Source organism: Lynx rufus, unplaced genomic scaffold (assembly GCF_022079265.1).
Source record: "Lynx rufus isolate CCGP_SWC_20201006 ecotype Redwood Valley unplaced genomic scaffold, mLynRuf1.p SCAF_4, whole genome shotgun sequence".
NCBI classification, from domain to species: domain Eukaryota; kingdom Metazoa; phylum Chordata; class Mammalia; order Carnivora; family Felidae; genus Lynx; species Lynx rufus.
Genome location: NW_025814856.1, coordinates 4,014,940 through 4,028,424, shown reverse-complemented (window position 1 = coordinate 4,028,424; position 13,485 = coordinate 4,014,940). Strand labels below are relative to the sequence as shown.

The window sequence follows — 13,485 nt, the reverse complement described above, 5'->3', positions numbered from 1 at the left end:
ATGGAGAACAGGCAGCTGGGCAGGGAAGCTGGGCAGCTGGGAAAGGATTAGTTTCTGCTGCAAGGTACCAACATTTTCTTCTACAAAATGGCAACACTGTAGCAGGATTCTTGCAGAGAGAGTCGTGACATAGACGCTTATTTTCCAGGAAGCAACTTTATTCGTGCCAGCAGGCTCAGTTGGGTTTATACCCTAAGAACTGAGCCCCTAACTCCAGGTGGCATAGTGTTTTACATATCTTTTACTCCTTTGTCTCCCATATATGGTAACACACAAACATGCAGTCTGATCAAGGGATCTCATGTTACAGGGTCATGAGGGATGTCAAGTACTCTTATAGCCAGGTTGCCTGAGGTTTTGTTTTTGTTTTGCTTTTTTCCTTAGGGAGGGGCCCTACCACAACAGTATAACTGAGCATAGCATAGGCTATAGAAGCAGATTGCTGGGGTGCAGATCAGGAGTGTGCTGGAACTAGGGTGCCTGGGTGGCTTGGTCGGTTGAGCCTCTGATGTCAGCTCAGGTCATGATCTCCCTGTTAGGGAGTTCCAGCCTGGTATTGGGCTCTGCGCTGACATCTTGCAGCTTGGAGCCTGGAGCCTGCTTCTATTCTGTCTCTGTCTATCTGCTGGTGTCCTCTCTCTCTCTCTCAAATACCAATAAACATTAAAAAAAAAAAAGTGTGCTGGGATCAGTCTGTGAAAGCCAACCATGAAACTTCCAGGACTTTCACAAGCTAGTTGTTAAACACAATCATTCTTTTCAAGCAAATTATGTAAACTGACTTTAGACTAAACACTAAGCATTAAAAGCAAAGGTAAGAAACACTCAAAACTCATCACTTCCTGATTGTTTTATTACTTTCCCTCATTATCTATGACAAATCTATCCATCTCGAGGTTATGTACCTATAAGGTGGAAATGCTATCTATTTCTGTGCTACTTCTGTGCTACTGCCCCCCTCCCCCCAACTCTGCATTCACTGACTCCACATAGTTTGAAATTGGCCACGGTAATATTTACACCAAGAAAGTTCGCGAACGCTGCACATCATGTCTTCCTCCTTCCATCAGCTCTCTGGGTCTCAATCTTGTCATTTGTGCAGTAGAGATGATGATGAAAATATTGCCAACCCCATAGGATCCTGAAGTTCAGCGATTGCCTGTGTGACTGCCATATAGTAAGTGTTAGCTGTGAAGCTGATGATTAGAGAAGAGGTTTCCCAGTGGGGTGCTGAAGCTGGGTCATGCTAGGTCATGAGTGTCTATCTGCGACACATATTCTCCCCTTTATGTTCAGGGCCATTACGTTGATAGCTTGAAATTTCCCACAGTGGGAGCATTTACACCACAGTAATCGGCAGGCGATAAAACAGACCCCTGGCCCCCATACACACTCCGGAGAGCTGGTGCTCAACTGTTACCAAAACACCACTGGATATATAAACTGTCCCAGGCACATCAGAGTTACTCAGAAACAAGGCAGTTCATGCATACTAAAATGTCTGGAAACCTGCCCCCCCCCAAAAAAAAAGAAAAAAAAAAACATCCTAAACAAATATGTACCAGGGACAGAAACCATCTTCGCACCCAGAAATTGACATTTGTGTGATCCTTACCAGCTCTTTGTGGCAGCAATATCCACCTTACCAGGGAAACCAATCCTGTTTCTTATAGAGCCTGGAGCGCAGCATGGATAAAGCAGGAGATTATCTTGAAGCCCACTACAGGAACCTGCGGAGACCGTATTCTGTGGCCATTGCAGGCTATGCCTTGGCCCAATTGGGAAGACTGGAGAAAGACCTCCTCGAAAAATTTCTGAGCACAGCCACAGGTGAGTGGCAGCCTGGTGAGGTAAAGAGGCATGCATGGCCAGGGTTTGGGGGTGGTCATCTTGAGCTGGCATGTGTGGCTCTAAGCTATGCTAGGATGGGCAGCTTCAGGTTGAGCTGGAGTGGATGGTGCTAAGCCCTGCTTGGTGAATGGCTCTGAGGTGTGAGAAATCCTCACTGTAAGCTACACAAGAACGTGGCATCATTCATTCAACAAGTGTGTGTTGAGCACTTGCTATGACACAGGAACAAGGACGTGGGCTCCGACATCAGACAGACCCAAATTCAAATCCCCCTCTGCCACATTCTCACCGTGCGACTTTGTAAAAGTCACTGACCCTCCTTGGACCTCATCTGAAGAAGATACTTACATCATAGGTGGTTGACAAGATTGAAGGAGTAATGCAGGTAGAAGGTCCAGCATACAGTGAGAGCTCTATTCCGATGTTGTTGTCGTCATTATCTCAAGGGTAATTAGGATTAGATAAGATAATGCCATAGGGAATTTAGCACAGTGCCCAGCACACAGTGAGCACTTAATCATTGGCTCAGGTAATATACTGCATCAGGTTTGCACTCACTGATGTAACATGTGTCAGTACATATACTGAGGTGGTTTAGCACAATGGAAGCTTGTTGTTGGTGGACAGCTCTCTTCCAGACAGTCATGTGGAGATCTGGGCCTCTATCTTTTCATGACTTTGCCACCACGGGGTGCTTGGGATCCACTCCATGTAAGCATAAGGGGAAACGGTCAGGTGGATCATTCAAGGGAGGTAGACCAGGCATGGAAGGGGCCCCTAACATTGCCAGTGTCCATTCCATCATACAGAGCTCGGTCATGTGGCTGCACCTGCCTGCAAAGACTTTTGGGAGATGTAGTCCAACTGTGTGCCCAGGAGGAGGGAGCAGTGTTTTGTTTTTTTTTAATGTTCATTTATTTTGAAAGAGAGGGCATGAGCAGGGGAGAGGCAGAGACAGTAGGAGACAGAGAGTGCAAAGCTGGCTCCGTGCTGACAGCAGACATCCTGATGTGGGGCTTGAACTCCTGAACCGTGAGATCATGACCTGAACCAAAGTTGGAAGCTCCACCGACTGAGCCACCCAGGTGTCCCTGAGGAGGGAATGCTTTTTAATGATGATCTCTGCCACAAGTGCCTTCGTGGGCACTTGGGACATCGCAGTGAATACAGCACAGCCCCTGCCAACGTGGTTCACACTCCAGTTGAGGAAACAAATGAGTAAATAGATTGCTATAGAGCATCACAGTGTTAGGACAGGACAGCACATGATGTTTTGAGAGACAGAGGGAGGGCCTCACAAACTCTTGTCAGTCAGGACACCTGAACACCAAGGAGTCTATTGTGAGTCTTTTTCTGAGTTTTCTTGAGCCATCCCAAGACTGGACAGCGCAGTGAGCATGGGGGACTGGGGGGTTTCTCTGCAGACAAGACACAGTGGGAGGAGCCTGACAAGAAGCTCTACAGCATGGAGGCCACATCCTATGCCCTCTTGGCCCTGCTGGTGCTCAAAGAATTCGACTCTGTGCTTCCCGTCGCAAACTGGCTCAAAGAGCAGAGAGAATACGGAGGTATTCTCCACAGATATGGCTCCACCCAGGCAAGTGACCCCATATCCCCCATGCACCTGGATGCCTACTTCCTCTGGCTTCCCACCGGCCTCCCAGAGAAGATGTTAAGACCAAGAGGGCCCGTCCTTCTGTCCCGCCACCGTAGTGGCTGGAATGGATTTGAGAGATCAGGCTTTTTTCGTTGTGATCCCACTGGCATATTCTAGAGTACACTCTGAATGCTCAAGCTGTGTTCTGAGGCTCCTCATATCCTGATCATGTTCTCAGTTCCACCAGGCTCCCAGTGTTACCTCCTAACTTCCTGTGTGTTCTAGACTATGTTCTCAGTTCGACAAGGCTCCCAGTGTTAGCTCATATCTTCCTGTGTGTTCTAGACTATGTTCTCAGTTCGACAAGGCTCCAAGTGTTAGCTCATATATTCCAGTGTGTTCTAGACCAGTTTCTCAGTCCTACCAGGCTCTCAGTGTTAGTGCACATCTTGCTGTGGGTTGTAGACCATGTTCTCAGTTGCATCTGGCTCCCAGTGTTAGCTCAATCTTCCTGTGAGTTATAGACCAGCTTCTCCAGTCTACCAGTCTCCCAGTATTAGCTCATGGGTTCTAGACCATAATCTCAGTTCCAACTGGCTCCCAGTGTTAGCTCATATCTTCCTATGTGTTCAAGATCATGTTGTCAGATCCAGGATGCTCCCAGTGTTAGCCCATATCTTCCTCTGGGTTCTAGACCAGGTTCTCAGTTCCAACAGGCTCCTAGAGTTAGCCCATATCTTCCAGTGGCTTCTAGAAAAGGATCTCAGTTGTACCTGGCTCCCAGTGTTAGCTCATATCTTCCTTGGGCTCTAGACCATTTTTTCAGTTCCACCACGATCCTAGTGTTAATTCGTCTTACTCTGGATTCTAGCCCAAGTTCTTGGCTATTCTAGCACATCATCCAATGTCTCCATCTGGAAGGTGGGTTCTAGGACATGGGCTTCCAGCTCCAGTTTGAACCCCTTTCTTTCTGGAGGGCTATCAGTCACATTCTCAGTATCCCTTTTGGATTCTAGACCATATGTTCAGTGTTCCCAGGCTCCAATTTCATTCTTCTGACACAAACAGATTCTATATACATTCTCAGTGACTCCAAACCCTTGTCTTAGACTCTCCTCTGGATGGGCCTGGGCACACTCTCAGTTTCAATTTCAGTCTTATGCCTGCAATTTCTGGTTGGTTTTTTGACTTGTTCTCAGTGTTTCCAGGATCTTGTCTAAACCCCTGTCCCTTGGAGAATCAAGAACATGTCCTCAGTGTCTAACAACCCCTAATCTTATCCTCACCTTCTCTGGGGCAGGGGGTCCTAAGCTATAGTCCCAGTAGCCCCCTCCCTCTGATCTGAGGCTCTTTCTTCCCCAGTGGGTTCTAACCACTTTCTCAGTCTCCTGGCTCACCCTCTTTCTTTCTCATGGGTTCTAGGCCACCTACATGGTGTTCCAAGCCTTGGCCCAATTCCAGAAGGATGTCCCTGACCACAAGGACCTGAATCTGGATGTGTCCATCCAACTGCCCAGCCACAGCTCTGTCATCAAGTACAGAATCTTGTGGGAATCTGCTAGCCTCCAGCGGTCAGCAGAGGTACAACTGCCTAGCCAAACGCTTGCCGTCCCCCTCCACAACAACCAGTGTTTGCCACAGGCAAGAAATAGGGCATATGACTGTAGCAACCAGGGGAAGGCTTGGTTCCCAAATCCTCTCTCTTCTCTCCCTGCTCCCTGCAGACCAAGAAAAATGAGGATTTTGTAGTAACAGCTAAAGGGAAAGGACAAGGCACCTTGTCGGTAAGGAACAGGAACACACACCAGCTTGGCCCGCCTTCTCTCAGCCCCTCTGGCCCCGAGGGACGCTCTTCTCAACTCAAGTGGGCTGACACTGCACTGCCCTGTGATCTCACCAGGTGGTGACAATGTACCATGCCAAGCTCAAAAGCAAACACACCTGCAAGAAGTTTGACCTCAGGGTTGATATACGACGAGCTCCTGAAGATGGTAAAAGAGTTAAGACCCTACCTGTTACCCTTCCCCCGCCCTCATTCTAATGTCTGCCTCCTTCCTGAGTTGGGACCCAGGGACATCCCCCTCCCATTTTTCTGTCTGTGTTTCTAGTCAAGAGGCCTCAGGAAGCCCTGGACACCATGATCCTTGACATCTGTGCCAAGTAAGTGATGGGTCACTGGGGGTCATCTTGGCCATTCCTCTGTCTATAGCAAGACTTCTCCTTTCCATGACCTAATCCTTTCTAAGAGCATATTGTGCATCTGGTATTGTCTGAAGTACCTGCCAGGAGGTGGGTACCCCAGGCAGTCCTCACTTTGCATTGGCAGTCCAACACGAGCGATGGCCCCATAACCTGAAATTATTCAAGCAGTGCCAACAAATCAGTGGGGGAAGTTGCCATTGTTGCATGACCTTTAAAGCGTTTTATCACAGCTTCAGAACTCTCAAACTGCCAGTTAGGAAGGTACAGAGAAATGGAAATTACAGGAACATGAGAATTTGCTTAGCATGCTGTAAACTACAACATTAGAACATGGAGATAACAAGCAGTTCTTGTTCTCCTTTGTAAAACACTTACCAAAAGTGCTGTGGGTCTTCCTTCTGTTGTGTCACTTGGGGTAGGGATTGAGCAGGCATCTTTCCTGTGACATAGTGAACTGTCACGCTCCCTTCTAAGTTAGGTCAGCTTCCAACTCTAATCTTCTGAGCGGCCGATGTCACAAGAGAGCCGGTCGGCCCCTCCAATGGCAGCAAGGGTGACATTCGCACAGTCTGCTGCTCCTTCTCTAACTCCGTTTCTGTGCTTTCAAATTTTGCCTCCAGTGTCTTCATTTCTCTGCTGCCTTTCATCCTGGCTGGCAGATCCCCCTGCCAGTTGACCAGTTTTGTGAAACGTCATGCGGTTTATCCCTGGGAGATAAGGAAGTGCCACAACCACAGGCCTTGCTGTCTGTGCATGAACTGCTCGGTGCCCCATCACAGACAGGCTTTGGAAGGAATGACGTGCTTGGTCACTGACCGTGATGCGTGTCTGTGATTTGCACAATGATTGGTGGACCCAAGATCCAGAGACAAGATTTGTACTCGTACTTTATGCAATTACGACTAATGTCCCCTGGTGCTGGGGGCCTGGCGTTATCGAGCTAGAGCATGGTAACATTTTCTCGTCTGCACTTTCTGGACGAATTGAGGCATGGAGAGGTCAAGTGACTCATCAAATGTCATATGGAGCTGGGATTTGAACCCGTGCAAAGGGGCTCCAGAGCCTGAGCTTTTAGTCACCTTGACCATGACACTGCCTTTCCTTTATTCCATTTGGGGAATGTTTCCTACAATCTAATATCCTTCTGTGCTGCTGTGTGGGAACCAGTAACCCCAGTCTCTGACCAGACCCCCTTGTGCAGACACTGTGCCCCAGGGCTGACCCTACCCTGGGACCCAAGTGCCCTCTCCCTGCCCTATTCAGGTACCTGGGAGACCAGGATGCTACCATGTCGATCCTGGATATATCCATGATGACTGGCTTTTCTCCTGACACTGGTGACCTTGACCTGGTATGAAGGGCTTGGGCTTGGGGGCTGGCATCAGTGGACAAAGGCTTGAGGGCAATTTTCACAAGTCTTACCCTTCCGCAGCTGAGTAACGGCGTTGACAGATACATCTCTAAGTATGAGCTTAACAAGGCCTTCTCCAATAAGAACACCCTCATCATCTACCTGGACAAGGTAAGGCTTCCGATGGGGATCTGACCTCCAACAGACTGGCCTGCATCTGGGTCACATGAGGCCCAAGCAGGGGCCCAAGCACAGACTGCTGCTGCTAGGTGGTGGAGGGAAGGGGCATATAAAGTAAGGTGGACAACCCAGGTCATCTCATCTTTTCTAAGCAGCTTAACTTCTGACCAGTCTCATTCCAACCTCATTTTACACTTGCTTCCTCCAACTTCTTCTCATCATAGTCCTAAACAACTTTTGAAGGGACCCCCTTGGGTTTAAAAAATAAATTGCTCAGTGCTAAAAAGCATTCCCCTTGCTCCGCTCCCCCTGGGTTTTCTCTCTCCGTGTTTGCTCTCCATCTGACTTTCTGTCACTGCCTTCCTCTCTAACATTGACTTGAGCTTCCTCCTCTCCCCTACTTACATCTTTCCGTTTACCTATCCTCACATGCCCCCTGCTAACTTCCAAAATTCCCAAAGTCCCCTCACCCCATATTAGTCAGCATAAGTAACACTAGCTGCTGTAATAAGCCTCTCAAGAATATGAGGGTCCCAACACAAGAGTCTTGTGCCTCCCACTCAGGTAAAGTCCAGTTGGGAGGCTAAGGGAAGGGTTTTCTGCTCCACACACTAAGTCAGGGATCTGCTCACATTCCTTCTTGGGGCTCTGCAATTCCCTAGGATCTTAGAGTCCTCTGCTGGACCCCTCCTCCCTGGAAGAAAAGAGGATTGTGCATGAGCTAGTGGTTGACGTTTTCTTGTACTGGACTTTTTGTGCACTTAAATTTTTATAGGATTCCAACCTTACAGGGAAATTGCACAGCAGTAAAACACAGTTCCATATACATTCTATGCAAATTCACTAACTGTTAGCCTGTTCCTCCAAATACACCTGTCACATATACGTACCTATACATATCTATTTCTGTTTCTGTCTCTCTCTCTGTCTTTATTTTTTCAGCTTGAATGAGAGGTCACTGACATATAAAATGTGTAAGTTTAAGGTGCATAACATAATGATTTGATGTATGTGTATATTGGGAAATGATCACCACCATAAGTTTACTTAACATATCTATTACTTCACATAGTTTTAATGCGTGTGTGTGTGTGTGTGTGTGTGTGATGAGAACTTTTAAGATCTACCCTCTCAATAAGTTTTTCTCTTCAATTTTCTAATGTTTATTTATTTTGAGAGAGACAGAGAGAGAACACAAGCAGGGGAAGGGCAGAGAGAAGTAAAGACAGAAGGCTCTGTGCTGTCAGAGCAGAGCCCAATGTGGGGCTCAAAGTCAAACCCATGAGATCATGACCTGACCTGAGATAAAGAGTCGGATATTTAACCGACTATGCCCTCCTGGTGCCATCCCATAACAACTTAAAAAAAATTTTTTTTTCAACGTTTATTTATTTTTGGGACAGAGAGAGACAGAGCATGAACGGGGGAGGGGCAGAGAGAGAGGGAGACACAGAATCGGAAACAGGCTCCAGGCTCCGAGCCATTAGCCCAGAGCCTGACGCGGGGCTCGAACTCACGGACCGCGAGATCATGACCTGGCTGAAGTCGGACACTTAACCGACTGCGCCACCCAGGCACCCCCCATAACAACTTTTAAATATAGCATTCAGTACCATTAACCATGGATGTTTTCATGGGCAGAGACAGCAGTCTGGTGGCCAGAACTCAATCACATGGCCACACTGAACTAGGAAAGGAAGCTGGCAGGGATAATGTAGCTTCAAGCCTTGGAGAAGTGGAAATGGCTGTGTTGAAGTGCTCATCAGTCTTTTGGTGGAGACTCCTGCTCCCTCACTTTCTCCACCACTGTCTCAACCCCCAGGACCCCATGCTGGGCTCCGTTCCTTGTCGCCCCACTGACCAGCCTCATCCTTCCCCCCAGATCTCACACGACCTGTCGCCCCACTGACCAGCCTCGTCCTTCCCCCCAGATCTCACACGACCTGTCGCCCCACTGACCAGCCTCCTCCTTCCCCCCAGATCTCACACGACCAGGAGGACTGTCTGACCTTCAAGGTGCACCAGTACTTCAACGTGGGGCTTATCCAGCCCGGGTCGGTCAAGGTGTACTCCTATTACAACCTGGGTGAGCAGCCCACCTAGGGCCTGGGGGGTCTGGGGGCCTGAGGGTCCAAGGGATCCGTGCGAGGCGGGGGCCTGAGGGTCCCAGGGTTGGGGACCTGGCCTCTCCAGGTCTGAGGGACTGGAGTTGGGAATCCAAGCCCCTGGGTCTCTGGGCTGGAGGCCCTAGCCCTCTGACACCTCCCTGCCACTCTGCCCACAGATGAGAATTGCATCCGGTTCTACCACCCAGACAAAGAAGACGGGTTGCTGAGCAAGCTCTGTCACAAAGACATGTGCCGCTGTGCTGAGGGTGGGTGCAGAGAAGCACGGAAGGGTGGACACACACCCCCAGATCCTCCTTCCATGGGGGTGGCCCAAGGGGGCTCTGAAAGCCCACACCCAGTGGACACCCACACGGACCCAGGGGCGGGGGGCCCTGGACAACGCGTGTAATACCACCATGTCCCCCACTCATCCACCACACAGAGAACTGCTTCATGCACCCGATGGATGAAAAGATCACCCTGGACGACCGTCTGGACAAGGCCTGTGAACCAGGAGTAGACTACGGTGAGTGGGCACGTGCACGTGGGTGCCTGGGTGAGCGACACTGTGTGGCCATGGGTGTGTGTGACTGGCTGTGAGTGCCCCTGGCTGCATATGGCTATACGTCAGCCTGTGGTTGCAGCCGATGTGTGTGTGGGTGTAAATGTGTTATGAGGGGCCATGAGTGCATGGGGAGCCATGCTAATGAGTCGGCCGGGTGTGCAGCCAGTGTGAGAGCGGATATGGTCGTCTGCCCGTTGTGTGTGTGACATTGTAGTCCTGCCAAGCCATGGAGATGAGAGACAGTGCTTGTGGGGGATAGTGGATGGGAAGTTATGCATAGGACTCCACTGTGGTGAGTGTAATTGTGCACATGGCCGTGTGTGGCTGTGTGACATGGTGGTTGTGGGAAGACATGTGGCAGGTGTGCTACTGGGGGGCAGGGACTATTGCACGTGTGGCTGTGACCCTGCATGTGTCTGCTTGGGGACGCCATACACCCAGGTGCGCCTGCAGCTGAGGGTCCCCGCAGCCCCCCTTGCCCGTGACCCCACCGTCCTTCCCCTCCTCCCCCATCAGTGTACAAGACCAGGCTTCTCAAGAAGGAGCTGTCAGAAGACTTTGATGATTACGTAATGGTCGTCGAGCAGATCATCAAATCAGGTCAGCCCTGCAGTCTGTGTTCTGTCTTTCCACTTCCTTCTTGCTGGTTCCCTGCCCTCCCCCACTCAGCGTCCCTGTCCGTCCCTTCCAGGCTCTGATGAGGTGCAGGTTGGACAGGAGCGCAGGTTCATCAGCCACATTAAGTGCAGAGAAGCCCTGAAGCTGCAGGAGGGGAAACACTACCTCATGTGGGGCATGTCCGCCGACCTGTGGGGAGAGAAACCCAAGTGAGTGTCAGCCCTGTGCATGCCCCACCCCCCACAGTGGGTCGCCCCTTCCCATGCTTTCCCTGCCCTGATCCTGACCTGCCGTCCTCCCCCCAGCATCAGCTACATCATCGGGAAGGACACCTGGCTGGAACAGTGGCCAGAGGCTGATGAATGCCAGGATGAGGAGAATGAGAAGCTGTGTCAAGACCTGGCCAACTTCACTGAGAACATGGTTGTCTTTGGCTGTCCCAACTGACCCCTGCCCACAGTCCCCACAATAAAGCTTCACTGAGAGTTCATGTGTCTCCCAAAGTCGGAAGGTCTTGGAGAGGGAGGAAGAGGCAGCTGTGATCCCCTGCTTCCTCCCCTGCAACTCCTTCCTCCCTGTGGATCACCTGCACGTTTGCTTCCTCCCCCGGGGAGCCCGTGCCCACATGCACCTGCACTGCACCTGCACGTAGTCTGAAGTGAGCCTGCATTTGCGCCAAGTGCTCACCTACTTGCTGTCTTTCCACCTGCATCGTGACCTGTGTGTCCTCTGCCTCCTCCTCTGGGTCCTCACCAGTATCTTCACCTACATCCTTCTCTCATCCACTGTGTGGGTACCAGTATCCTCACCTGCTTTACCCCAGCCCTCCCGAGCATCATTATGCACAAGGGCTCCACAGTCCTCTGCCTCCTCACCTTCATCCCCACCTGGATACACCCCCTCCTCACCTTCCTCCCACCTGGATCCTCCACCTCCTCACCTTCTTCCCCACCTGTTCTCACCTTCTGTCCATTTGCCCATCATCTCTAGGGTGTGTGCAACTCCATTCACTACTTTGCCTGCATTCCTCCTGGCTGTTCCCAGGCGGCGGCCATAAGGGGCAGGGCTGGCAAGGTTTTCACCGGATATTTGAGTGACCCAGGGAGGGGAAGGCATGAGTCCATTATCAAGAGCAGATTGCAGGGGTGGGGGGGAGGTGGGCATTGTGGTCACAGCATCACCTGAGCTGCGCGGGGGGCAGCAGCCACAGGCAAATCATTTCACTGGCTGTTGTTGGAAACTGGGCCCTTGGACGCCTCTTCTGATTAATAACGCCACTAGTAAGTCTTGGTCTATGGATGGTGGGATCCAGTTCCTGGCTGTAGATGAGGTCATCATGAGAAAAGTCCTGAGACTGGCAGTCACCCATTTCCCCTAAGACCTCGAGTGCCTGTAAGCCCCACCTCCCAATTCCAGGAATATGGGAGAAATATATTTGCAGTCACCCTGCTACTTCCATTCTTGGTTGTCAGGCACCCCTGTCAAGGGGAGACTCAAAAATTCTCACCACTCACTAGGCGTTCCAGCCTCACTAGGTGACATCTGACCAGACGTCTGCCCACCCGCCTTTATGTCCTTCTTGTCATGTTTTTCATGCCAATTTCTCCCTTTCTTCTGCCCTAGGATTAATTTTCTTCCTTTTTTTTTAATACATTGGTATTTTTTTGTTTGAGCACCTGTGGTTCCACACTGTGACAACACAGATATGATCTTTGAAACTCACATTCTAAAGACAGCGTGGAGTTGATGTGTTCCATCGATAGTCACTTGATGAACCCGATAGTCACATGAGCCATTTCCTCAAAATAAATTGTGTGTGTGTGTGTATGCGTGTGTGCATGCAGATCATCGATAGATACATAGATACATACATGCATACATACATACATAGGTAATACATATAAATCGTTAAGTGGTGGATAGATAGATAACATAGATGATAGATAGTAGGCAATAGATGAATGGATGTATGGATGGGTGGATGAAGAGATGAATGAATATATAAATGGATGGATGGATGGATGGATGCATGGTCAAAAGGATGGATGGATGGATGGATGGATGGATGGATGGATGGATAAATGGGCGAATGGACAGATGGATGGATGGATGGATGGACAAATGGATGGTTGGATGGATGGATGGAAGGATGAACAGATGGATGGATTTATGGTTGGGCAGTAGATGGATGGATGCATGGATGATCAGACAAATGGATGAATAGATGAATGGATGGATGGATGGGTGTATTGCAAAATGGGTGGTTGGATAGATGGATGGATAAATGGATGGAGGGATGGATGGATGGATGGATGGATGGACAGATGGATGGATGGATGGGTGGGTGGGTGGATGGACAGATAGAGATATTACTGGTTCTTTCTCTGGAGAGCCCTGACTAATGTAGATGGTCAGGGAATACAGGGATAGCTTCTGTCAGGAGGGAATTCTTGAGCCAACACACAGATGACAAGGAGGAGCCAGGCATGGAGAATCTGGAAAAGAACATTCCAGATGAAGGAAACAGTATATACAAAGTCCTCAAGATGCCTGAGGCCAAGTGAGCACAGGGTATGGACTTCAAGATAGTGAAGATCACTTTGTGTCTACTCTAAGCTCAGGGGAAGGCCAAGCTTTTTCTATAAAGGGCCAGATAGTAAATATCTTAAGGTTTGAGGGCCAAGATAAAATCAAGGAGATCATGAAGGTACTTATAAAACAAGAGAGGAAACTTGTGTCCCACCATGCCTTCTTCACATGGGATGGGCCATCCTGGGTGGGGGCATCCTCTATGCCCAGCAGCCAGAGCTGTTCTCTCCATGACAAGGGATTCACCCAAAGGGGAGCAGTTTGGAGATCCAGAAAGGTGGAAGCAGTAGGAGGTGACCCCAAGGTCCGCTTCTCTCTGATCCAGTGATACCCAGATCCCAGCCAACCTTTCCATCCCAAGGTCTACTCTCTCTCCTGGATGAGCTTGTCAAAGGCAAGGCAACTCGCTGAGCCACCAACCCCC

The 13,485-nt window shown here is 49.8% G+C and overlaps 1 protein-coding gene across 1 annotated transcript in view; it reads left to right on the top strand.

Moving 5' to 3' along the window:
• The window catches only part of LOC124523587 (complement C3-like), a 44,763-nt gene extending 33,803 nt beyond the window's left edge, over window positions 1-10,960 (top strand). The window contains exons 28-41 of the mRNA XM_047095374.1: window positions 1,674-1,830; window positions 3,276-3,448; window positions 4,871-5,029; window positions 5,173-5,232; window positions 5,349-5,439; window positions 5,557-5,608; window positions 6,914-7,001; window positions 7,083-7,172; window positions 9,162-9,267; window positions 9,466-9,555; window positions 9,732-9,815; window positions 10,371-10,454; window positions 10,546-10,681; window positions 10,778-10,960. Coding sequence (XP_046951330.1) covers window positions 1,674-1,830; window positions 3,276-3,448; window positions 4,871-5,029; window positions 5,173-5,232; window positions 5,349-5,439; window positions 5,557-5,608; window positions 6,914-7,001; window positions 7,083-7,172; window positions 9,162-9,267; window positions 9,466-9,555; window positions 9,732-9,815; window positions 10,371-10,454; window positions 10,546-10,681; window positions 10,778-10,919 — 1,512 coding nt within the window. The 3' untranslated portion in view covers window positions 10,920-10,960. The remainder of the gene's footprint in view (window positions 1-1,673; window positions 1,831-3,275; window positions 3,449-4,870; window positions 5,030-5,172; window positions 5,233-5,348; window positions 5,440-5,556; window positions 5,609-6,913; window positions 7,002-7,082; window positions 7,173-9,161; window positions 9,268-9,465; window positions 9,556-9,731; window positions 9,816-10,370; window positions 10,455-10,545; window positions 10,682-10,777) is intronic.
• The last annotated feature ends 2,525 nt before the right edge of the window (window positions 10,961-13,485 follow it).